We start from the raw sequence: 26,380 nt of genomic DNA, 5'->3' as shown, positions 1-26,380 counted from the left end.
ATCACAAAACAAGAGAGCACAAGAGGAAGAAAGGAACAAAAACATTACCAAAAAGCAAGAAAACAATTAACAAAATGGCAGTAATAAGTCCATACCTATCAATAACCATTTTAAATGTAAATGGACCAATTTCTCCAACTAAAAGACATAGAGTGACTGGATGGATAACAAACCAAAACCCAACTATGTGCTGCCTCTGAGACACTCACTTCAGCTTTCAGGACACACATAGACTGAAAGTGAAGAGATGGTAAAAGATATTCCATGCAGATGGAAAGCCAAAGAAAGCCGGGGTAGCTATACTTATATCAGACAAAGCAGACTTTAAGACAAAGACTGTAATAAGAGACATAGAAGGTCATTATATAACGGTAAAGGGATCAATCAAACAAGAGGATATAACATTTTAAATATTCATGCACTCAACATAGGAGAACCTAAAAATATAAAGCAAACATTAAGAGAGCTGAAGGGAGAAATAGACAGCAACCCAATAATAGAAAAATGCCAAAATGTTTTCCAAAGTGATTGTACCGTTTTACATTCCTACTAGAAGTGTATGAACGTCTAGTTCCTCTACATTCTCACCAACACTTGGCATGGCCAGGTTTTTTTTTTAAAAAAGCCATTCTAATAGCCATATAGTGGTTATTTCATTTTGGCTTTTACTTTGCATTTCCCTAAAGACTAATGATATTAAACATCTTTTCAAATCTTATTTTCTATTTGTGTATCTTCTTTGGTAATATGTGTGTTCAAATCTTTTTGTCTATTTTCAAAAATTTGGTGTGTGTTTCCTTATTATTATTATTTCCTTATTATTCCTCAATATAATAATTTGTGTTTCCTTGTGTATAAGGAAACATAAGTAAAATTTTAGCCATTTTTAAGTGTACAATATAGTATCCTTAAGTATATTCACAATGTTGTGCAACCATGACCACTATCTGTTTCTGAAATTTTTTCATCATCCATCCTACACAGACACTCTATTCCCATTAAGCAGTAACTCCCCAGCCCCATAAACTCTATTCTATATGCTGAGTCATAAGGCAATTCTATGTTTAACAATTTGAGGAATCACCACATTTTTCCACAGAGGCTTCACCATTTTACATTCCCACCATAAGTGTACAAGGATTCCAGTTTTTCCACATCCTCACCAACAATTGTTATTTTTCATTGTTTTGGGTAGTAGCTATTTAATGGGGTAGGAGATGTTTCATTGAGGTTTTGATTTGCATTTCCCTAATGATTTAGTGATGTTGAGTATCTTTTCATGTGCTTATTGGCCATTTGTGTATCTTCTTTGGAGAAATGTCTATTCAAGTATTTTGCCTATTTTTGAATCAGGTTATTACTGAGTTTTGGAGTTCTTTTTGTATCTTGGATACAAGCACTCTACCAGATATATACTCTGCAAATACGTTCTTCTGGTCTGTGCCTTGTCTTTTCATTCCTTAACAGTGTTTTCCATGGAGCAAAAGCTTTTAATTTCAATGAAGTCCAGTCTATCAACATGTTCGTTTATAGATCATTCTTTTGGCGTTGTAGCTAAGAAGTCTTTGCCTAAACCAAAGTCATGAAGATTTTCTCCTATGTTTTCTTCTGGAAGTTTTATAGTTTTAGGTTTTACGTTTAGGTCTATGATCCATTTTGAGTTAATTTTATATATGATGCAAGGTATACATGTTCATTTTTTTCCTATGGACATCCGATTTTTCTAACCCTATTTGTTGAAACGATTGTGTTTTCTCCATTGGATTACCTTTGAACCTTTTCAAAAAATCAGTTGTCCACATATGTGTGGATATGTAACTGGACTCTATGATTCTGTCCCATTGATCTATTTTGTCTAATTTCCTGTAAATATCATGCTGACCTGATTATTGTAGATTTACAATAAATCTCAAAATCAGATAGCCCACCAAATTGTTCTTTTTATAGTTGTTTTCTAGAATGTTGCATTTCCATATAGATTTTATACTGGGCTTATCAATTTCTCCAAAAATCTGCCGGGATTTTGTTTGGGAATGCATTGAAGTTCTATGTCAACTTGGAGACAATTGACATTTTAACAATATTAAGTCTAATGAATATTGTAAATCTCCTCACTTTTTTAGGTTTTTTTAAATTTTGCTTTGAGATGTTATTTAGTTTTCAGTGTACATCTTTCACACCTTTGTCAGACTTATCCCTAAGTATTTCATAGTTGTTATGCTATTGTAAATGATATTGCTTTTTAATTTTAATTTATGATTGTTCATTGCTAATACATAGGAATACAATTGAAATTTTTGTATTGGTCTTGTATCCTGCAACCTCACTGAGCTTATTAGTCCTAATAACTTTTTAATAGATTACATAGGATTTTCTACAAAGATGATCATATTATCTGTGAATAAAGGCAATTTTACTTCTTCTTTCCTAATCTGGATTCTTTTTATTTATTTTTGTTGCCTGATCGCATCAGCTTGAACATCTAGTACAACTTTGAAAAGAAATCATGAAACCAGACATCCTTGACTTTTTTCTGATCTTTGGGGAAAAGCATTTCAGTCTTTCACTATTAGGTATGATGTTTTCCGTAGGTTATCTGTCCTTTATCAGGTTGCTAGTTTGTTGAGAGATTAAAAAAAAAAAAATCAGGAGCGGATGTTGGAGTTTGTCAAAGGCTTTTTCTACATTTACTGAGATGATCATATGATGTTCCGTTTTCAGTTTGTGAATATTGTGAGTTACAATGACTGATTTTACAATATTAAACAAATACCTTGTAACAAACACTCAAATCTCACTTGATCTCAGTAGATTTCTGATACTAGCAACCAAACGTTTTTGACAAGTATAATCTGGTTATTGAGATCTGATTATAGTTTTTCTGCCTAGCTTTGCATTTCAAAGTTTAATTAATTTTGGAGCAAAGTTCTGGGTGATATATATGAAAAAGGGATGCAACTCTTAAACTATTGGTGATTTGGTAAATATTCATTGAATTCCTGCTATGTGTCAAGAAGTGCCGCAGGTGTTGGGTGCTGAAATACATGTTCCTGAGACATGACCACCAGCGAGGGACTGTTGTGAAGAAATCCCAGTGTTACTCAATAATGGAGGTCTTCCTTATGCCTTTGCTTTGGAGCTAGCAGGGGAAACTTTTGACATCTAGGCCTTTCGTTTTTTTAAAATCAAACCTACATGAATCTGGTAACTTAAAATTACTCCATGGAAGAAGGACAATAAATGAATCCAGAGAGTTAGATGGTTTTGATGCTTCATTATCTCTGACTACTTACCAAGTCTTAGAGTCTTCAGAAATCTCTGATTTTGTCCAACTGTTTTCCTTATTTATTCATTTATTCAATAAACATAACTCAGTGCCCATAATATACCAGGACACTCCTAGGCTCTTGTTTCCATTTCTAAAGATTGTCTAAATTACTAGGGTAAAATCAAGTTCAAGTTCAAAAGGGAGATAACCTAGCTCAACTTCTCCTTTTACGATGAGAAAACTGAGGATCTGAGAAGAGAAAAACATTACGTTAGACTGTACAGACGGAGACAGATTCACTACATGGTCACATAATCCATTCACAGGCAGTTGAACTTCATTTTTTTCTTCCTATTTTACCGCCTTAATGATAGAGGGCATGACTCTGGTGCCCAGTGTTGTCAGGCAAATCCCAGCTCCACCGTTGACCAGCTGTGCGACCTTGATGAGCACAATGCTTATTTCTCCGGAGCACTGTTGCCGCATCTGTAGAATGTGGTTAATAATAATTCCCACGTCAAAGGGTTATGGCAAGGCCTTTCCTCCTTGCCTGCTTCCTCTTCTTTCCAGCTTTCAGATATATGCATTGATAGTCACCATTTCCCACAGAAAAACTGACAAAGCAGGAAGGAAGTGGGAACCATGTTCATCTACTGCATCCTTGGGATCCGGGAGACAATTACTTATCTTTGCTGATGTTACATTTTTATCTATAAAGTGTGACTCTTTACTTTGTGGGACACTTGTGAGAAAGCGTCAATGTTTTAAGAATTTATAACTCTTAAGGAAATAACTTATTAAATCATCTTGGGCAAGTCATGAGCATTTCTCAGCTCACTATCCCCATCTGGTAACGAGAGGGAATTTCTCCCTCAGAGGATTATTGTAAGGATTTATAACTCTTTTTTTATTATTATTTTTAAACTACTCACAAAGTAGTTTATTTGTGTATACTATGTTATACAAATGAAATCTAGTCATAAAAACAAAAGCAGTATGTATAGGTGAATTAAAGGTAGAACCACATTAGAATTTCTTAATTTTTTCAACGTACTGCATTCAGTAGTTAAAGAAAACAAACGATAAAGAAGTGCTTGAAGTGCGAAACGACGACACCTGGTCCCAACCCTCTCTAACCTCAGACTCATTCCCTTTTAACTATTTCTGGTTTTAGTTCTTCTGATGGATTCCTTCATATCGTTAAAAAAATGATCCTTATACTAATGTTTCTTATCAAGATTAGATATATCGAGTGATTTACTGCTGTGATTGATAAGGATTTACCTCACTTTTATCATATTCCCATCCCAATATAAGTGATTTTTACTTCTTTTACTGGGTACCTTTGTAAAGTCAAACAATATTATACCTTTATTTCTCATTTTATCAATAGGCAATACCTCTTGATTCTCCACTCTGAAAGATGAGGATATTGCCCTCTCTACTTTTCTTCATCTTTTTTTACCTTCCATCTCTCCTCCTTTGTTAGCTATTCTTTTATTTTTATACTAATAAGGGTGGTCATATGACAGTTGGTTCTGCAGCCAGAATGGTTTATTCTGGCATTTCTTTCTGGTTTATTTGAGCAGTTGAAAATCATCTCACACTCTTCACACTGTGATGACTAGGTAAACATTGTCCTCTGCAGAGAACGATAATAAACACATATTATGATTCTTTCTTATGTGACATTTTGGGTATTTTTTAGTGTTTCTGCTTACCTTCTGGGTACTGGGACTCCCAGTTTTTCTCTGATGGTGCCATACACATGTAGGCATAGGTCCAAGCATCCATCCTCTTTGCTTCCCAGGCAAGCCAGTTTGTCTCATGCCTGCGCCTGGGCCAAGGCTGGCCAGAGGGGCCATGCACAGGGACCAACCAGCTGTCTGGCTGCTCTTGTGGATGTAGTCAACCTGCTTACCCTGCAGGCTGCTTCTGCATGCACTGAGCTCCTAGTGGTCACCCGCTACATGCCACCATCAAATGGATGTTTTGATATAAATCTTTAATCTGTCTTGGAATTAATTTTGGTATGTGTTATGAATCTGTATTAATTAGCTATTGCTGAATAACAAATTATCCCGAAACTTAGTGGCTTAAAAAATAGATTTTAATTTATTTTCTCTTGTTTTTTGTGGGTCATGGATTCGGCCAGGGCACAGTGGGGATGGCTTGTCTGGGGCAGACGCTAAGGCTGGGGGCTGAAATCATCTGAAGGCTGGATTGTGGCTGGAGGATGTGCTTCCAAAGTGGCGCCCTCCTCCTGGCTAGTTAGTTGGTTCTGGCAAGTTGGTTTCCTTATCATGAGGGACTCTCACACATAGACTTCTCCACAGGGCTGCTTGAGTGTCCTTGTGACGTGGCCACTGGTTTCCACCAAAGGAAGTGATCCGAGAGAGAGAGGCAGGCAGAAACTGTATTTTTATAATGTCCTAACCCCAGAAATCACAAAACATCATTCCCAATACACCCATTTGATAGAAGCAAGTCAGTGAATCTAGTATACTTTCTAGGTAGGGGTATTAGGTTCTACCTGTTGAAAGGAAGAGAGTCATAATTAGCAGATATATTTTAAAACCATCACATAATCTAACTTAGGGTTTGTCCAAGTGTATAGACAGCTGTCTAATACCACATATTGAATACTCTATCATTACCACAACAATCTGAGCCATCACCACTTGCATTTACTAAAATCAAATATAAATTCGGGTCCATTCTGTTTTTCAGCCTGTGCTTGCATTAAATTTTAGTCTTGTATATCAGACAAGCTGATTTCCTTGAGCAAAGGAAGAATTGGGAGAGAAAGAGGACTCTGGAACCCTGAGGGGCAATGCTGAAAGAGGAGAAAGACATCAAAGAAGGGAAAGGCTATTGCAGAACGACAAAAAACATCTTGCTTTTGTCAATCGTCCTCAGGGGAGAGGGGTTGGTTGGGACGAAGCTCTGTGCTCATGCCTAACTCTAAAGACCGTGCTAATTCAGACATGCTGGGGCTGCAGTCTGCTTCCTTGTCAGCTGGTGCCTCTGGCCCCCTTCAGAAGGACGTGAAGATTGAGTTGTCTTTTCAACAATGGGGACATTTGAAGGTCACAGACATTCAGCTCCAAGGCAGGCTGAGACCTCAGGGGAACAGCCTGGGGGCAGGGGCTGACAAGATGTTGAGAAAGTGTAGGGCTAGGGGTACCTCAGAAGCAACATTGATTGAACAAGTAATAGCTAGACTAAAAAAAATCAGTGTTTTAAGGAGTAGAAATTTGGACTTGTTCTGCAATTTGTCACCATGAGGGCCTGACTGGGTGAGCAGCTGGAATGTCCAGACAGTGACCATTCCCGGAGTCAGGCAGAAATGACCTCATGTGGCCAGGACACCCATTCATGGTGAAGCAGATGCTGCCAGCACCCTGGAAGGAGGGAGGTGCAAGCAAACCCCACAGGAACAGGTTGTCAAGATTCACTCAGGGGATTTGGATGCCGGCCAAGTAGCTGCATTTCAGGGTGGGATCCAGGCTCGACAGGGAAAGGGGGAAATACAAATCAGGAAAACCCAGGCTTTTGGAGCAGGGAGAGAGTTGGGGCCTGCATTTCACACCAGTTGTAGTTTAGGAAGACAGGACTGATGCTGGACGCCCCCTGCTGGAGGGGATGTGACATCTCACTGCCTGCCTGGCAGGAGGATTGGTTGCCTCAAGAACGAAGTGAATTTAGTCTCAAAAAGAAGGTTGTCATGTGGATTCCCCTCACTTTTTCTCCTCACCGCTCCCCCCCCCCCCCGCCACCCTCCACCAATGCCTAGTGATCTTTAGGACACAGAGCCTTCTTCCACCTAGAAAAGGATCAAGTTTACACATGGCTTGTGGCACCTGGGTGTACCAATCACCAGCTCAAGAAAGCCCTGAGTTGGAGTGATTAAAGAGGGTCAAGCTTAAGTGCCTGCAGTCCTCTTCACACTGCCCAGTCTGTGTCTTTGACCCTCTATTTCTAAGTGTGGGCCTTGAACTTGGTGGTTTTGGGCAGAATCTGCGCTGCTTTAGGGGCTATCTGCTTTCACTAGTTCACTAACAATAGTAATGGTCATGATGATGGCTACCAGCATCCAAACATGGCTGTCGGGCCTGAAGCATCTGAGGCAGGCCAAGAGAGGCAATATAACTGACATGCTTGGGGTCAGTTCCAGACAACAAGATCGGAAAAGATCACTGGCCATCAGAATAGAGCTGCTCACAAAAGGCAGGTGGACAAGCTAAAAAGTTGAGTGCAAGGAATTGTTCTGACCGGGACAAGGAAGGGGAGCTCCAGACCTCTGCTGCTACCTGTAGGGCTTTCCTCTGCTTGTTTGTCTTGTTTTTAATCTCCCCTTGAGCCCCGGCTCCTCCATCTGTGAAATGGGTTTAAGCCCTGCCCTTCTACAAAATTAAGGCAAGCCAATTTGTGTGTTTTAAGATGAAATGAGATCATAGCAAATAGTAATGATTCTTTTTTTAAGCACATTTTTATTGTGGGAAAACATACATAAAATTGATCATTTTCCATTGTAAGTGTACAGTTCATTGGCATTAAGTTCCTTCCATTGCTGTGCAGCCATCACTACCATCCATCTCCAGAGCTTTTTCGTCGTCCCATACTGAAACTTTGTGCCTATTAAACACTAACTCCTCATTCCCCCTCCCCCAGCCCCCGGTAAGCACCATTCTACCTTCTGCCGCTATGAATTTGCCTACTCTAGCTACCTCATGTAGGTGGAATCATACAGCATTTGTCTTTTTGTGACTGGCTTATTTCACTTAGTATAATGTCTTCCTTCAGATAAATAACCAGAAGAGGAACTGCTGGATCATAACATAGTTCTATTTTAAATTTCTCAAGGAATGTCTATACTGTTTTCCATGGTGGCTGCACCAATGTACATTCCCACCAATAGTGCACAAATGTTCCTTTTTCTCCACTCCTCACCAACCCTTCTTTTTTTTTTTTTTTTTTTTTGGCACCTGAGCTAACATCTGTTGCCAATCTTCTTTTTCTGTTCTTCTTCCCAAAGCCCCCTCGGTACATAGTTGTTTATTTTGGTTGTAAGTGCCTCTGGTTGTGCTATGTTGGACACCGCCTCAACATGGCCTGATGAGCGGTGCCATGTCTGTGCCCAGAATCAAAACTGGCGAAACCCTGGGCTGCCAAAGTGGAGCTCACAAACTTAACCGCTGGGCCACGGGGCCAGCCCAACACTTCTTATTTCTTGTCATTCTGATAATACCCATCCTAACAGGTGTGTGATGATATCTCATTGTGGTTTTGATTTGCATTTCTCTGATGATTGATGATGTTGAGCACCTTTTTATGTACCTGTGGGCTATTTGTATACCTTCTTTGGAAAAATATCTATTTAGCTCCTTTGCCTATTTTTAAATTGGATTATTTTTTTCGCTTGAGTTGTATGAGTTCCCTATATATTTTGGATATTAACTCCTTACCAGATATGTGATTTGCAAATATTTTCTCCCATTCCATAGGTTGCCTTTTTATTTTATTGATTCTTTCTTTTGCTGTGCAGAAGCTTTTGATTTGATGTCCCACTTGTTGATTTTTGCTGTGTTGCTTGCGCTTTTGGTATCATCCAAAAAATCATTGCCAAGACCAATGTTAAGGAAGCTTTTTCCCTATGTGTTCTTCTACAAGTTTTATGGCTTCAAGTTTTACATTGAAGTCTTTAATCTGTTTCGGGTTGATTTTTGTGAGTGGTGTAAGATAGGGGTCCCATTTCGTTCTTTTGCATGTGATTATCCAGTTTCCCCAAATCTAATTATTGAAGAGACTGTCCTTTCCCCTGGAGTATTCTTGGCTCCCTTGTTGAATATTAGTTGACTGTTTATACTTGGGTTTATTTCTGGGCTCTTGATTCTGTTCCATGGTCTATGTGTCTGTTTTTATGACAGTACCATACTGTTCTGATTACTATAGCTTTGTAATGTAGTTTGAAATCAGGAAGTGTGGTGCCTCCATTTTTGTTCTTCTTTCTCAAGATTGTTTTGGTTATTCAGGGTCTTTTTTGGTTCCATAAGAATTTTAGGTTTTTTCTACTTCTGTGAAAAATCCCAATGGAATATTGATAGAGAGTGCATCGAATCAGTAGATTGTTCCGGGGGGAGGCTTAAACTTTTAATGGTGACTGAAGAACACAATGATGAGGGGCAAAGGGAATTCACACTCATCTAGGCCAGATTAAGACTTTTAGAGGGTCTGTCTCCCAGCCTCATGTGCTGTCTTCCATGATCTGCTTTTTATTGTGGAGGCTGAAAGTCTGTAACCCACATGTTCTGACTCCCTTACGTTTTCTTTGGTTTCCTGTTATGTTCTGCCAAAAAGAAGCCCTTGCAGGAGATCAGGTGTCAAGGGACAGAGATAAGGGTCCAGTGTAGCAGGTATTGGACGTTGCTGCAGTGGCAATAGGCATGGGCCCCTGGTCAAGTTTGCATCTCTGGGAGACCCAGAACCAACTGTGACAGTGTCTTCAATAGTGCAGCAGCGGGCACACGCCCCTGGGGCTGCAATGGACCCCAGGGGCAATGGCAGCATATGATCACTGAACTTAATCTTTCAGTCCCTCCCAACTTTTGTAATCAGTCATCTGTGTCAAATTCCCTCTGCTTGAAATACCCAGGATGCTATCAGTCATCCTGACTGGACACTGATGTAGCAGCCTTTCATGCAATTTAATATAAAAAGAACACTTTAGTGTGTTGAAAATGTTTGGTCTGTATCCTTCCAGGTTTTTCTCTATGATTTTACCATACAAACGAATTAATATTGTGTGTGTTTACACAAGTATTATCATTTTATATGCATTATTTTACCTCTTGATTTTTAAAAATTTGACAGCTGAATTGGTCTTGGAGGTCTCTACATGTTGCTATAAATATGAGATTCTTGCATTTCTTTTTATTGGTGCCTGGTGTTCTATAAGCCATTTATCTAATAATGGACATTCAGGTTTTTGCAATTTTTTGCTCTTACTAATGTGCCATGGTGACCATTCTTGTACATGTGCCAGTGTTTCTGTGCAATAGTTAATCAGAAGTGGAACTGCAGAGCTATAGGGTGTGTACATTTTTAATTTTACTATAGTTTGCCCAATTGTTCTTCAAAGCAGCTGTGCCAATTTACACTCCCACCCATGGGCAGGAGAGCGTCCTCTTCAATTCTTCATGTTTCCAAGCTCTTTAGTTTTGGACAATCTGGGGAATTAAATGGTATCTTGCTGTTTTTTAGTTTGCATGCCTCTACGGACTAATGCCTTTGAGCACCATCTGATAGGTTGACGATGACTACTTCAGGCTGACTCCAACTGGAGAAGAATTGTTCTTGCGAGGCAGTGTGGCTGCTACTCCTGGCTTTCAGTGGCAGGCCTTTGAGATGGCTCTTTTGCCAACAAAGTTGCACAAGAAAGCTCATCAAGATTTCTTATGCCACCAGAAGATGCTGCTGAGCCTTCGATTGGCTGAGGCTGATCAAGGGGGAGGGAAAAAGCCCAAAGCCTGGGCATAAAGCAGGACGAGTGCCAAGGCTTCCAGAACTGCAGGTACCCAGCAGTGAGTGGCAGCCTCTGGAACAGTGGACAAACTGCTAGGTGCCTAGCAGTGGCCAGCCCAGCGGTGAGCAGGAGTGACAGAGCAGAAGAGGATTCCACCAGCTAAACCCCGGGGGACACAAGAGCAGCAAGTTTACAGCAGTGAGAGCAGCGGGCTTCCTTGAGAATCAGTGACACAGTCCACTCCGATGGTTAATTAAACATCATGGAAGCTGGGCACTGCTCACCTCTGGATTTCTTCTGATGACATGTAATCCTGTGACAAATTTTAGATTCTGAGAAGCCCTAAGCAGAGCCCAGTAGGAGTGCTGTAAACTCTCTGGTTTGAGAGAATAGAAACAGGCAGAACAGGGGAGGAAGAGGAGAGAACTGAGAACGGGTACACTTTGGTTGATTCTGCTTTGTTTTGTTTTCTACAACATGCTCCCCAGGAAGATAAGGAATCAATTTTCCTGCCAGCTTCAGTATATTCTGGTGGGAAAAGAATGAACTCATTCTGTTGCTGGAAGACTTGGGTTCAAGTCCCGGCTTTGCCATTTTGTGCCCCAGTTTCCTAACCAGTAAAACTGGGTTAATATTCCTTCCTGCCTGCCTTGGAGGGCACTTGCTGTTCACAGGGAGCAGCACTGGGCCCGAAGTCAGGACCACAAATTCTCGCTCTTGTGCTGACAGAAACTCCTGGGTAACTTAGCAAGCTCCTTAAACTCTCTCTCCCTGTTTCTCAGTGTGTCAGAGGGTGTGATCATGCCTGATCCACTGGCTTGGTGAGGATAAAGACGACAGGACGTGGGAAGCGTTTGGATAAATACCGCTACATTGGATGCAAATTCAGGTGTGCAAGAAAGTGCCCAGCCACAAACAACCAAAGCTGGTTTTACTTTAGATACAGAGAGAATATGCTTTTATGGATGAAACCTGTTGGCCAGGACGATTTCTGGCCTTTCTTGGGAAGCTGGACGGCAGGGCCAGATGGGATTTCGAAAATGAGGACAAACTCTGAAGACCATTGGAGCGTCCTCCCGGGTCCTTCGGGATCATGAGAATCCAGGCGGCTCCCTCGCGCCACCTGGTGTCCGGTTCCCGCCACTGCCCAGAAACCACGTGTAAGAAAATGCTTACAACCTAACTACGCACCATGGTTTAGACTCGTCCTAGCCAATAGGAAAGGGGGAGGCGGGGCAGGGGGAAGCGAGCGTCCAATCAACTCCTGCTTTCCTAGGGGAAGGCGGGGCTTGGGATTTACCACGTTGGGTTTGTCCGCAGCGCTAATTACTTTTTCCAAAGGCTGAAGGGCTTCACTCCGGCTGGCGCCGCCGCTCGCGCGCTCCTGCTCCGCCGCGACCGTCCGGGGGGCTGCTCCTCCCCAGGACCATGTGTGACGGCGCCCTGCTGCCTCCTCTTGTCCTGCCCTTGCTGCTGCTGCTGTTTTGGGGACTGGACCCGGGCACAGGTAGCGCTCCCTCTCCCACCGCCCCTTCTTCGCCAGCGCCTCTCGCCGCCACCTTCCTTCTGCCCTCCGCGGCATCCTGGCGGCCCCTGCCTGCCCGCACGGCCCGGCTCCGCCGGCGGACCGCTGACAGCGCCTGGGGCCGGGAGGCGCGGGCCGCGGCCGGAGGACGGGGCTCCCGCCGGCCGCGCCACTGCGGGTTCTCTGGACGCCGAAGCTGCGGCGCCGTTCCCGGAGGTGCTCGGGCGGACGCGCCGGAGACCTTCCCCGGGTGGCGCGGGGCCCGGGCGGAGGCGTTGGCCGGCGTGGAGGTGCCGGGGCGAGGGAAGGGCAGACAGCGCCCGCTCCGGGCCGCGTTGTCCCTGCGCTGGCGCGGCATGCCCAGCGCTGGCCCCGGCGCGCGGCCGGCGGGAGGGCGGGCGGCCGGGTGGGCCCCGCCGCGCTGACGCGTCTGCTCTCTCCCCGCAGCTGTCGGCGACGCGGCGGCCGACGTGGAGGTGGTGCTCCCGCGGCGGGTGCGCCCGGACGACGTGCACCTGCCGCCGCTGCCCGGCGCCCCCGCGCCCCGAAGGCGCCGGCGCCCCCGCGCGCCCCCCACCGCCCCGCGCGCCCGGCCCGGCGAGCGCGCGCTGCTGCTGCACCTGCCGGCCTTTGGGCGCGACCTGTACCTGCAGCTGCGCCGCGACCTGCGCTTCCTGTCCCGCGGCTTCGAGGTGGAGGAGGCGGGCGTAGCCGAGCGCCGCGGACGCCCCGCCGAGCTGTGCTTCTACTCAGGCCGCGTGCTGGGCCACCCCGGCTCCCTCGTCTCGCTCAGCGCCTGTGGCGCCGCCGGCGGCCTGGTACTGCCCGCGCCCCCTCCGGGTCTGCCTGTCGGTCTGTCGCGGCGCAGGGGTGGCCCCTGGAGAGGGCTGGGATGGGGGTGGGGGCGCCTCGGAGGGAAGGTCAGCCTCCAGCTGTGTTCTGCTGGCGGCCAGAGGGAACCTCCTGCTGCCCCTTCCCGCCCCCGCCCCTTTACATCTTCCTGAGGGTCTATGAGCAAAGGAGGTGGGAGGGGAAGGGTCCGATTGTCCACTCTCTTCCACCAACTGTGTTGAGTTTCTGCGGTGCACCGGGCCTGCGCCGGTCTGGGGTTGCCTAGGGGGACCCGCCGCAGCCCGCCCAGGGGAGCACAGGCCTAGCGAGGGTCAAGTTTGTCGGACCCCTAGACTGAGAGGCGCACTTTGCCCAGGTGTGGAGAGAACACTGTTTGCATCTGCACAGGTGTGTATGTGTGCTTATCATGGGGAACACCTACATGTGTGTATCTCATCTATTCTTGGATGTGAGGATGGGGTGGTGGACATTCACCTCCTTTCTGTCCTTTTGCGTCATTCTGTACCTGGAAAAGGAAGTTTGGATGGGTCCCCTGACAGGCCACTAACCTACTCTTATTTGAAACGTGAGAACCGGGAGAAGGGAGGGTGTTCATATCCTTATTCTCTTATAACATAAGCAGGCATTTGTCTGGCACCCACTCTCAGTCAGGCCTGAGGGGTGCTTACATTGGTGATAAGACCCTCTCCTTGTCCCCAGAAGCTCCCTTGCTAGCTCCTCCCCACCCCCAAGGACATTGCCCTGCTGCATTTGAGGCACCTGTGACAGGTGTTCGGAGAGGCAGGGGAAGTCCTTGTGCACCGCTGCCTTGCCTCTGCTCACACTTGATCCCTCTACTATGCTGGTGCCCAGCCAAACACTTCCCAGCTTCTCTATCGTGCCCCTGAGGAGCTCGCAGGGCTGGCGTATGAGCTGCCCCAAGCAAAGCCTGGTGTTGGCTAGGAGCATGAAACACGCAGGTGGTTTTTCTAGCTTCTGTCGTGGCTAACCTCTGGGGAAGCATTTTCTAGTGTTCTTTTTGTCTGTCCTTCTTAGGCACAAGAAACTGCTTCTCTCACCTCTGTCTTATTTTGCTGTACCATCTAGAATTCTCTGGCCTTTACCCACATAGTGTGCAGCAAAGCCAGAGAGCCAGGGGGTCTAGGTGTTTGTGGGGGACTTGTGCTTTCTTCCCAGCAGTGTAGAGAAGTCTGGTGGTGATTTCCTAGGATTGCCCTTCGCCAGTTCCCCTTTCGGGACTTCTGAGTCCTAATCAGAATGGGATCTACTTTTGCTCAGAGGAATTAGCGTCTTTGGTTGGGGGCCTGGTAGGAGCCAGTGGGAGCTGGGGTGGAGAATGTGGGCTCTGGGTAAGGAAGCTTAAGAAGGAGTGAGAATAGCTCAGATCACCGTAGGACTCGGGTCAAGGCCGTATCATGTTCTGGGAGGGACTGGAAGGCCCACATCATTTTTCCTGTTTTTGCCAAAGCGTTTAAAGTCTAGGTCACATCACTGTACTGTACATGGAAACATCTGAATCCCATTTGCTGCGGTTTAGTGAGTTTCTGTAGAGGTCAGAGTTTATACTTCTTGGTGTACAGTTTCCAGCGAGGAGCTCTCTGAAGGAGCCGAGGGTGGAAATCTGGATGACACTGACTTAAAACCCTCCCTGAGTGCTGGGCCCTCTTGCAGACGGCATCTGAACAGAGAGGGTTCACTTCAGCCCTGCGGTTCTTCCAGGAAGACTGTCCTTCCCTTTAGCACCATGTGAGGGCGCTGTGCTTTAGATAAAGGAACCCCGCCAGGAGGCTGCATTCATTGTGTGCCAGCTGTGGGTGGACCTCTACAACTTGAGATGTGAAATTCCTGCTTGAGTAGACACTTCTGTTGTTTACTCTGCCTTGTTTGTCCCATTCGTGTGAGCTGGACGTTGGAGGCTTCTTCCTGAGTGCACTGTATAGAGGAAGGGCTGAAGGTGGGACGGAAGAGACAGCGTGGTGACTTGGAGTGGACCTCTTGGTTGCAAGGTGGTCGTGGAACGCATACAGAAAAGAAACAGGAACTTAGGCTAACCAAGTCTGCATTGCCCTCCATTACTTTGATTTTGGTTCTCAGCTGTGCTTGAGGTGGTTCCGGTGGGTGGTAATGTTGTGAGTCACTCTTGACCGGGGGAGGCACTGTGAGGTGGAGATGTGGCGTGTGTGTGTTTCTCTTTGTCAGTTCCGGCTCTGCTGTGAGGTATGGAGGAGAAGTGCTGTCAACTAGATAATTTCTGGTGTCCACAGTGGGGGCGTTCCAAAGCCTCTTTATAGCTAAAGAGTCATGTACAGCAGGGGTTGGCGAGCTTTTTCTATAAAGGACCAAATAGTAAATATTTTAGGCTTTGTGAGCCATTTGGTCTCTGTTGCAGCTACTCCACAGTGCCCTTTTAGTGCAAAAGCAGCCATAAATGGTAAACAGATGGATGTGTTCAATAAAACTTTATTCTAATATTGAGCATCAGTTAAATCCTGCCACATATAAAATCTCCAGAATGGTTTATCAGAGAGTGTTGAGTGCAGGGGCAGGGGGAATGCAGGCTCTGTTTCCTATTGCATGGAATTCATGCTCTCTCCAGAGATGTTTGGTATCTGTTTAAAGGAGATGTATGATTAGAATCGATCATTACTTAACTGTTTCTGGAGCATGGAGAGAAGTCTTGTGGTCTCTTTGGCTCCCCCTACTTTTGACAGTGGCCCAGGGTGTGGGTCTGTGGCTTCCCTCTCTCAGTCTTATCTTGAAAAGCTGTGCAAACTGCACTTTTTGGATCTTCAAAGACCACAGGCTCAAGTATTAATTGTTTTCTGTTTATGCTGCTTCATTTTATTTATATTTCAAAGAGTCCTTAGACATAACATAGGTTTTTGGAAGAGTTACAGAAACTCTTGTATAACTTCAAAGCAAAGGGCTTTGGGTATGTGAGGAAGGTATTTCTGTTCCCAAAGAATTTATGTAAGTTTGGATCAGCTGCTTCCTGTGAATGGGGCCAGATCGTGGAAGGCCAGCAGAATTGGAGCCAGGTTAAACTTCACCAGGTAGAGTGGGCAGTGGTGATGGGATGTCAAGGGCTAGAATGAGTGTCAGTCTCACTCTGTGCTGCTTTTCTGAAATGAGTGGATGAAGGGGCGTTTCCCATCCCCACACATGAGGAGGAGCGGACAGAGAGGAGAGGAGACCCCTGCCAGTGGGTTTGGTCATGTGACCAACAGTGACCCTTTTTCCTTAGTGCTAAGTTCAGGGGAATCCACCCACCAGAATCTGTCCACACTTCTTGGCTGAAGCTGTAGTCTGCCAGGGGCCCACTGTAGGTGAGATGTTGGGACCAGACAGGACACCCAGAGGCTCTGGGCTGTGGGATGGTAAGAAGCTGTGCCCAGTTTCCAGGCCACCCCAGAGGGCCAGAGAGAAGGTCAGGGATGCTCCTAGCATGCCTCCTCTGGGGTCACAGCCACGCCCTGTGGGGCCCTTGCTTGGAGTCTCTCTCATCCAGTTTGGTCATTGGGATCAACGTGGTGGCCCAGCCCCCCCTGGCTCTGGCTGGTCAGCCTGATTGCAGAGCAGGGGCCATTCTGGTAGCACATCGTTCGTGGTGCTTCCTCCATTCATAGTTCTCATAGCTCTTCTCGCAGTCTGTTTGGGGGCTTTTGTGAGAAGGCTCACCTCTGTTCCATAGGGGAAGAAGTGTAGTCCAGATAGGAGTGGGGGGGTGAGGTCAGCTTGTCAGCGAGCAGGCGGCTTGGAAGAGTTGGGGGCTCCGTTCTCAAGAGAGAATTGCATTTACGTGACTCCTGTGACGAAGGGGCAGGTTTCGGAGGTTGCTGCCTCTCCCCTTAGAGTTATCAAACTTTCTTTTGATTGACATTATGAGATTGCCCAGCTTTTTAATGCAGCATCACTTGATCGCATATAGCTAAGGAGGAATTAGTCTTGGTAAAAATATATGGTGTGGAGACCATTTGGAAAGGAGCAAATAGACCAAACTACTATCATACATCATTACATTGATACAGGTGTGGGAAAGCCACATAGTTCTAAGTAATTCATTAATATTACAAAGAATTTATCATAAATATATTTGGAAAATGCAAAACACGTTTTTAAAGCTTTGTATAAAGAAACAATTGAGCAGATGTTAAGGAAAGTAAGAAGAAAGGAAAAGACAGTTGTGAAGTTTGGAGGTGCGGAGAAATTAGAGGGAAGGCCTTGGATCAGAGAATTCTAAGCCTCTAACCTCCTCCTGGAAGGACGTTCACGCAGCCTCATGGTGACTTTCTACACCCACCACTCACGGGCATCAGGCTGCCTGTGACCGTCTCCTAGGATACACAACTAGATTTCCCCATCTGAACTTTTATTTAGTTGGCAACATTTAAAAACAGATAAAGTGCAAGATGGGATGATGAACAGAAGACATCTTCCTAGACTGATTGCATTCTTGGAGCTTATTTCCTGAACTCTGAGATGCTGCAGCTGCCTGGCCTTGGGTGTGTGCAACGGGAGATGTTTTTGCAGCCAGTACGTCGGAGGGAACCACACAGAGTCACCAGTTAACCTTTCTCCGTGCATGCTTTGGCACACAGGCACACAGATGCATGGTCACGCTCACGTTCTTTAAGAAATGAGACTGCACGGCCATTCAGGGCTGGGATCTTGAGTGAATCACTTACCTCCTTTGAATCCCACCATCTGCAGCCGTACAGGGAATAAATAACAGCGGCCTTGCATGGCTGTTGATAGAATGAAATAAGATAAAGTCTGTGAAGTCGTTTAGTGAGAGCCTGGCACATTAAGGCATTGAAAACACGTTTCTTCTCTTGTCCCATAGGCCGTTCCCAGACTTTTCCAGTTATAAATCAACCAGTCAGTCAACACTGTTGACTAAATGAACAGATCATTATCATACACCTGCCATGCAGAGGACAATCTGGTAGGCACCCAACAAGCCGCAAAGAGAAATACAATGTGGGCCCTATCTTGGAAGGCAGTCTGGATTTGCATGGCACAGAAGGTCCACTGGAGCCTACAGGGTGGCTGAGGGGACAGTCGGGGGTGGTGGTAGGGTGGGTGGGATGGGGCCTTCAGGGAGAAGGAGGATTGGGGCTGAAGAGGGTGGGCCTCAGGTTCTAAGAGGGAGGAGTGATGGCAAAGCCACCAAGGCCAGGTCTTTCCCGAGATAAGGGGTCCATGAGTTGGCTGTGGGATGGGGATGGGAGGTAATTATTTTAGGAGATGAACTGAACAGACAGGTGTGTGGGTAAGATGAAGTGGGGCCCTGGATGCCCACCTAAGGCATTTAGAATTTATCTTACAGCAGTGACTCTCAACCCTGAGCTGGTATCAGAGTTCCCTGGAGGATTTGTTACACTGATTGCTAGGCCCCACTTCCAGAGTTTCTAATCCAGTTGGTCTGGGGTGGGCCCAAGAACAGGAATTTCTAACAGGTTCTCAGGTGCTGCTGCTGGTCTGGGACCACATTTTGAGGATCACTGGCCTGGAGGCAATGGGGTACATTTCTGGCTGTTGTCCCTGGTGATAGCAGGGTGGGGAGGACCAGAGGAGGAGAGCATTTAGAGTCACATGGTGATGAGCCTCAAGCCTTGGATTGTGGAAATGGAAAGGAAGGAAGACTACACGAGAGAGATTCTGAAGGAAGAATTGACAACCTTTGTGACTGACTCGAGTGATCAGAAAGGGGGAGAAGCCTGCAGTGACTGGCCTCACGTTCCAAGAAGGGATGCTGGCTTTGAAAAGAAGACGAAGAATCTGTGTTTAGGCATGTGACATTTGCAGAGGCTGCAGCACAACTTTGAAAGGGGGACTCTGGATGGTGTTCTAGGCCCGGGGGCAGTGGGAGTCGCTGTGGAGGTTGGGAAGCCCTTTACACCTGTGCCAGGTCGGGGTTGCTCCTTCCATGGAAGGTGTGTGAGCCACCCAGACTCCGCTGAGGCCCCCCAGAAAGTTGGAGGCAGGTCCAGGAGGGCCTGCAGTGACAGGATTGTTTTTCCTTCTTGGAAGCAAGAAGCAAACTCACAACCCCATTTCCCCCATCCTCTCAAACCACCTCTGCTAACCCATCCATGGAGACAAGGAGACCTAAGAGCCGCTCCAGTGAACCAAGGAGCCACAGCCTCCTGAAGGAGGGGCTCGGAGGGCCCCCCAGGCACTGAAATTGCAGTGTGGTCTTTGTAGGTCAGCAAAGTCAGCAGTCATGTGGTGGTATCCTGCTCCTCAATTCCAGAGCATCCGTACAACAGCTTTTCTTTACATTGCCTTAAAAGCGTTTGCTACGTTATGCTGAGAAGTTGTGCTGGTGTTATAAGGTGGTAAAAACCTTTATGTCCTTCAAGCGTTTTCCAAGCTGCAAGGAGAGCTGTGCTGCTTCGGGGGGGGGGGGGAGGGGGGGGTTGGGTGGGTTTAACAACCCCTAATTTATAACGCTCTCTCAAAGCAGTATAGAAACCCTTCAATGCAAGTACCCAGAACAAAGAGAATTGACAAGGAACCACTCAGAACTGTTACAGTATCAGGTTGTACCTGATATGTTTTATTTCACACAAACTTCTTTAGTAGCATATCAAATCTTAGAAAACTTAGATTTCTCTTTTAAGAGCACCATTTCCTGGAGGATTATCGTATCCTTTAGAACCAAGTGGCCTCAGGGCTTCTAGTTCTGTCTTCCACAGGCATTTACTCCTTCCCAGCTCTGTCCTTTCAGATGATGTTTGCAGGCCTCTTGCATTTCATGAAACCCCAGGCTAGTTACTGGTGTTTTCTTGTTGCCATCAGTGGAAAAGGGAGGCCTCGGAAGAGCATCTCCCTGTGTCTCACGTCCCTGCATAGATGGTGACTAAAGGATTAATGCAAATCCGAGCAGCCCTGCTCAGCTTTTGGGGTCATGGGGCAGCAGTGAAGCCAGGGCGGTGACAAAGCCAGGCAGTGGGCAGAGCCCCACGGTCAGAGAAAGGCTCAGTCATGCAGGCACTCCAAATCCAGGGCGCCACCAGACATTGAAATCAAGGCAGTAGGTGGCCGGCCTTTCTGGCACCAAGTTAAAAGCTAGGACAGTGGTTCTTGACCCTGGCTGCACACTGAAATCTCCTGGTGAGCTTTTAGAAAATATCACTGCCTGAGTTCCCCTCCCGGAGGTTCTGATTCACTTGGCCTGGAGCAGGGCCTGGGCATCAGGAGTCTCCAGTGACTCCAGCGTGCAGACAGGGATGAGAACCGCTGAGCAGGGGCGCCTGCAGGAAGTCCATTTGAATGCATTTTATTCCAGTTGAATCTGTTCCATTCCAGTTTGTTCAATTCCAGTCCTTTCCACTCACATTTTCTTGAGTGACTATTATGTGGCAGACATTGGAAAAATAAGGAGTAATTCTTGTGTTGCCTCAGAGGGACAAACTATTTATTAGGCTGTAACAAATGCCCCATGACACAGGGGGTAGTGGGCTGGAACACAGAGTGCCAGGGAAGGGGGAGTTTTCCCAGGGGTGGGGTGGTGGAGAGGAGAGAGGGAAGAGATGGGCAGGTAAGGAGGGCTGACAAGACTTTACCTCGTGCTGAGATTGCGTGTGTTGTCGGGGAGGGGACACAAGTGGCACTTTTCAACAAAGCATTTTACACTGGTATGTTTTGTCACTGTGATGACAGGGTGAGTGTTAGGCTTCAGAGAGCTGAGTGACGGGGGCCTGTGAGACTGAGGGAGGAGGTGGGGCAAGGTCCTTCCTTGTGCTGGCTCCAGGGGTGAGGGCCATGCCCAGCCCTCTTCTTCCTAGGCGCTAGTCCTGGCCACATCTTGCTTAAAAATTGGGTCCCAACAAGGCAAGTGGCTGCCAGGTAGAGTACAGGCCATTAGTCCATTTATCCATCTCTCACCAGTCCATTATTCCATCCACCCTCAGTGGAGGGAAACCAGCATGTAGGTCCCTCCGAACAAGACCTTCTAAAGCAAAACCTCCCCCAAGGGGCTCGATTTCACTTGTGTGTGTATTTGTATGTGAGTAGGCTTTCTCACCAAGGTGAGGTTCTCCCTAGAGTGTGTCACTTAGAACTACTGCTGACTGGCCTTTTACACTGCAGCTTGTGAATGCAAACCCTAGAATGCATGACTGATAACTGGCTTTGCAAGTGCTAGACCGAGGGGGCCTTAGACCTCCCACAGCAGGGGCATTTCAGGGAGAGTCAGGCCTCTCATCAGTGTTGAGTGCATCCTCCAGATGTGGAGCTCATCCCATGCACTGTGCTTTACCTTCTAACTTTATTTTGCCCATGGAATCTTCCACCGATGGTTACTGAGGTGTCGGCATTGAGGCTTTCTTCACACACAGCTCTAGGGGAGCGCTGCATATCCCCCCATGGCACCCTCTGCCTCCACTTCTTCAGTCTCCCAAAAGTATCGTAGTGAACAAACTCAAGTTTTAACTTCAAAGGAGAAGGAAGAAAGCCGTGCTTTCCTGCAGGTCATGCAGTACCGCTTTAAGACAGGTTTATTTGGGCAGTAAAATCTCTGAGTTATTCTTGGCAGAAGTTCTAATGAAATGGAAACCTTGAAATCTGCTTAGAGCAGTAAGTATGGTCTCACCCTGTGTTTTGGGGATTGAAGGTTGTGGGCGATCTTAGTAGTTGATCTGATTCATTTTCAAAGAGGCTTGGTATCAACGCATCCTTTCAGAAGGTGCAGGGGTCTGTAGCATTTGGCTTGAGTGAGCTTTGTCACTGAGACTGGAGGAATTGCTGTCCTGTGGTGGGGAGAGCAGTGCTGCTGACAGTGTGGTCCCCAAACCGACAGCATCAGTATCAGGTAGGGACTTGTTAGAAAGGCACATTCTCAGGTCCTACCCAAGACCTCCAGGTGATTTTGATGTGCGCTGGGGTTTGAGAACCATTGGTTTAGTAGTCATGGTTTTTAGAAAATGGTGGGAGAGAGAGAAGAAAGGCTGTTTGTGACAGCCTAAGACCGATCCACCCAGTCTACTGAATCTGTGCTAGCAGAGGCGGTCCCCGGCATCCACCTGGAGGAAGGACTGGACGGCCTGGCCCAGTGTGCAAGCATGAGTGCTCCCCCAGCCCTAGCCCAGTCGGGTTCTTTCTGGGAGGTTACCTTGTTTTGTTGACTCATCAGAAGAGAAACTAGCAGCAGGTATCCCGGGGAAGGAGGGCAAATTGTTTTACTATAATTAATAATTACATAATTATTATAATTATATAATTATAATTTATAATATAATTTATAATTTAATGTAGTTTTAATTATATATGTAATTAATATTCACTCTCAAAGTGACAAAAATCCTATTTCTTAAATTTTTCATTCAATTTACAAATCTACTTATAATCTATCAAAGTTTTGCAATCCCTTTTAAGAGGGCTGTGGTTAATATTTGGCCCCATTTACAAATTTGGTGGTTAATAACTTAAACCTTTAAAATGGCATTTAGAAATTTAACATCTAAGTTCATTTTCAAGGTCTTTGGTTGTCTGATTAAAAAATAAACTCTTTGCGAGTACTTAAGTGATTCTTATAAACCTAATAAGTTAGCCTTATAAACACGGGAAGTCTTAAGTTCTCTTATACATTCTAATACTGCTTATGAACTTAAGATTTTAAAATCACAAGTCTAAATCAAATGATGCGTTTTAAATTAGAATCACAAGTCTAATCCATTGGATACTTTGCTAAGTTCTCTTAAACACTGCAAGTTCTGAAAAAATCCCTTCTCACAAAATTATTGATAGTGCAGGTGTCAGTGACTCCGTCCTCTCTCTCTAATTCTTAAATATCCCCAGGGATAAGATACATTTTTCTCATTAAAACTATAATTGTCATTTATTCCCCAAACCTTTGGGGTTGCCTCCTCCGGTGGACTTTTGGGGGATGGTTTTAAAAATAATTTTTAAAATAAAGTTTCTTTTTATTAATAATAAAGTAATACATCTTTGAAAGCACATCTGGAAAATGAGTGCTGTTGCAAGTATCTCTGCACCCCCACCTTGTGCCCCCCTCCCCAACACAGCTGCTGGGTGGGGTGTTTCAAGTCACACAAAAGCTCAATCATGGGCTTGATAAATTGGGGCAACCTGCAGAGAAAAAGCCCAGACGTGGGAACCAGGCCATAGCCAGCTGGCCTTGCTGCCCCTGGGCTGTTGGGGTCGTGGATGTGTGTGAATGAGGTTGACCGACGTCCCATTTTCCTTTTTCTGGGCAGGTTGGCCTCATCCAGCTTGGGCAGGAGCAGGTGCTAATCCAGCCCGTCAATAATTCCCAGAGCTCGCTCAGTGGACAAGAACATCTGATCAGGCGCAAATGGTCCTTGACACCCAGTCCCTCCACCGACACCCAGGTTCCTGGGCGGCTCTGCAAAGTTCTGACAGGTGAGTCTGGAAAACAGCATGACTGACTCACAGCACGTACCTGGTCTGCACCGTGCTTGTCCCTGGGCCACCTTCACTGGTGTGTCCACAAATGCCCTGAAGTCATGTGAGCAAGAACTTAACCTTTCCCTGTATTTTGGAAGCTGTTTTTTTATTGACCCTAAGGCCTCTTCCTTTTCTTTTCTACATGTATTAGTGTCAGCATTTCATGGGTAGCAGCTCTTTGAAAAAGGCATTTCTGGAAGGAACCCAGGATCTCATTAATGCAATGCCTCAGTTTTATGGATCAGGAGCAAGCTGAGTTCCAAAAAACCTCAATGGCTTATTTGTTATCAAACCCCAGGCTGGTGGCACAGCTAGGATGGGAATTCCTTCCCCTGGCACCCTGGCCAGAGCTTGCTCTTCTAATATAGTGGTCCTCAGTCCAGGCTGCACTAATTAGACTTACCTGGGGGCACCTATGAAGCAGTGGTTCTTAGAGTGTGGCCCCTGGCCAGCAGCATCAGCATCACCTGGGAACCTGTTAGAACTGAGTGTTCTTGGCAGCCCTAGACCTCCACAATCGGAAGCTGTGGGGGTGGCTCCAGTGATCAGTAGCTGCATAGGCCGGCCAGGTGATTCCAGTGCAGCTAAAGTGTGAAAACCACTACTTCAACAAATGCCGTGCACTGGCCTGTCCTACAGTATCGTGATGTCATTGGTCTGGGCTGTGACTTGGGTTTCAGTGTTTTTCTTTTTTAAAGATTGGCACTTGAGCTAACCTCTGTTGCCAATCTTTTTTTTGTTCCTCCTCCCCAAGGCCCTCCAGTTCATAGTTGTATATTGTAGTTATGGTCCTTCTGGTTGTGCTATGTGGGATGCCGCCTCAGCATGGCCTGATGAGTGGTGCCATGTCCAGGATGCAAACTGACAAAACCCTGGGCCTCCAAAACAGAGCACGTGAACTTAACTACTCGGGCACAGAGCTGACCCCGCTTTCAGTGTTTTTGAAGGTGATTCTAATAAGCAGCTTGAGATAAGAACCAAGGCTTCTTATATTCTATACCTCTACCGTAGCCCCCCTTATCCTTGGGGGATACGTTCCAGGACTCCCAGTGGATGCCTAAAACCCAGATAGTACTGAACCGTATATACCATGTTTTTTCCTATACACACATACCTATGATAAAGTTTAACTCATAAGTTAGGCACAGTAAGATCAACAACAATAACTAATAATAGAACAATTATAACAATATACTGTGATAAAAGTTACCATAGATCTTAGCAACCTCAGCATATGATTTTTTTTCTTTCCTTATCAAGTTGAGAACATTCACCTTTTCATTTAAAGGAAGCACTTTATGGCTTCTCTTTGGCATATCCGAACTGCTAGCATCACTACTCTTGTGTTTTGGGGCCATTATTAAGTATAATAAGGGTTACTTGAACATAAGCACTGTGATCCCATGACAGTCGATCTTATAAGGGAGATGGCTATTAAGTGACTAACGGGAGGGTGGCATATACAGCGTGGACATGCCGGACGAAGGGATGATTCCTCCCGGGGGGGACGGACGGAGTGGGAGGGCTTGAGATTTCATCATACTGCTCAGAATGGCATGCAATTTCAAACTTATGAATTGTCTATTTCTGGAATTTCCATTTAATATTTTCGAATTGCAGTTGACCACAGGTAACTGAAACCGCAGAAAGTGAAACCGAGGATAAGGGGGACTATTGTATTTGAGCAACTGGTGCATTATCTGTTAGATGTTTAAGAGCATTTCATGGTGCTGTGTCACTAGCAGTCTTCCACTGTCCCCTGATAAGACTGATAACCTGCTGCTCACAGGTGGCATTTCCTCCCCGGAGAGCCTGGGACCCCATGGCTGACCTTTGAGAGTTGCATTTTTATAGTTTAAAGACTTATCTTTGTATGAAAATATAGTGTGTCTCAGTTTAGTATTCCAGTGACCTTAGAAATAAATCAATTATATGACTCTCCTTTAGAACAACTTTGTTGTTTAGAAGTGAGCCTTGCAGCTCGGCTCAGCTGTTGTGTGTAGTCCTGATCCTTTCTACGGAGGCACCCTCCTCAGCCGACTCTGCATTCGGGAGGGAGTATCAGAGGTGATTTTGCTGGATTGAGGCCATCTCTGAAACCCCAGGAGAGCTCTGTGTGGTAAGTGGGGAGAGAATGCCACCATACATTGGAGTTTTTCTCTGTTCCTCCTGCACCCCTACAAAAGTGGGGAAGATAGTTTGGCATAAAATTATTAGTAAGTGAAAAATGCCCTTTAATAGGAAGCAGGAGTTTTGGTAAGTCCGACAGTTGGCTGTGTGTGTTTGGGCTTGATGTCAGTGTGTTATTTAAATGTTAGCCACCTGGCCTATCTAGGTCAGTCTTGGTGGGTCATCTTTTCTTTATCTACTTTCAGAGTAAATGACTGTTGGTCATTCTAAATCTTTGTGCCTTTTCTGCAGCTGATCCGAACATGTTGATCCAGAGATAGGGGCATTACTTTAAGGGAGTGGTTCTCAGCACTGGGTGATCATTGCAACACCTGGAGCTTTAACAACTACTCACTTACCGGGTCCGGGCCCCAGAGAGCCGCTCTAATTGGTCTCAGGCCAGCCTGGGCGTCTGGCGATTTAAAACCTCTCCAGGTGGCTCCAGTGTTCAGCTGGCACTGAAAACCACTGTGCTAAGGAGTATTAAACATGACTAATAGCACCTGTGGGCCATCGGAAGTGGGTTTTCTTAGGGGAGAACCACCAAGCAGGGCCACACAATGAAATCCAAGGGCAAATATGTTTTATTCTCACTTTTCCCTTCGTT

General features: G+C 45.9%; 1 protein-coding gene across 11 annotated transcripts in view; it reads left to right on the top strand.

The window, feature by feature from the left end:
* Positions 1-12,143: 12,143 nt before the first annotated feature.
* Positions 12,144-26,380, top strand: part of ADAMTS17 (ADAM metallopeptidase with thrombospondin type 1 motif 17) — a 338,906-nt gene continuing 324,669 nt past the window's right edge. For all 11 annotated transcript variants that reach the window (XM_070620387.1, XM_070620368.1, XM_070620376.1 and 8 more), the window contains exons 1-3: positions 12,144-12,300; positions 12,766-13,136; positions 23,394-23,559. In XM_070620387.1, coding sequence (XP_070476488.1) covers positions 12,222-12,300; positions 12,766-13,136; positions 23,394-23,559 — 616 coding nt within the window. In that variant the 5' untranslated portion in view covers positions 12,144-12,221. The remainder of the gene's footprint in view (positions 12,301-12,765; positions 13,137-23,393; positions 23,560-26,380) is intronic.

The sequence above is a fragment of the Equus przewalskii genome, chromosome 1 (genome assembly GCF_037783145.1).
Source record: "Equus przewalskii isolate Varuska chromosome 1, EquPr2, whole genome shotgun sequence".
In the NCBI taxonomy this organism is placed as follows: Eukaryota; Metazoa; Chordata; class Mammalia; order Perissodactyla; family Equidae; genus Equus; species Equus przewalskii.
This window is presented reverse-complemented; position numbering and strand designations above follow the sequence as displayed.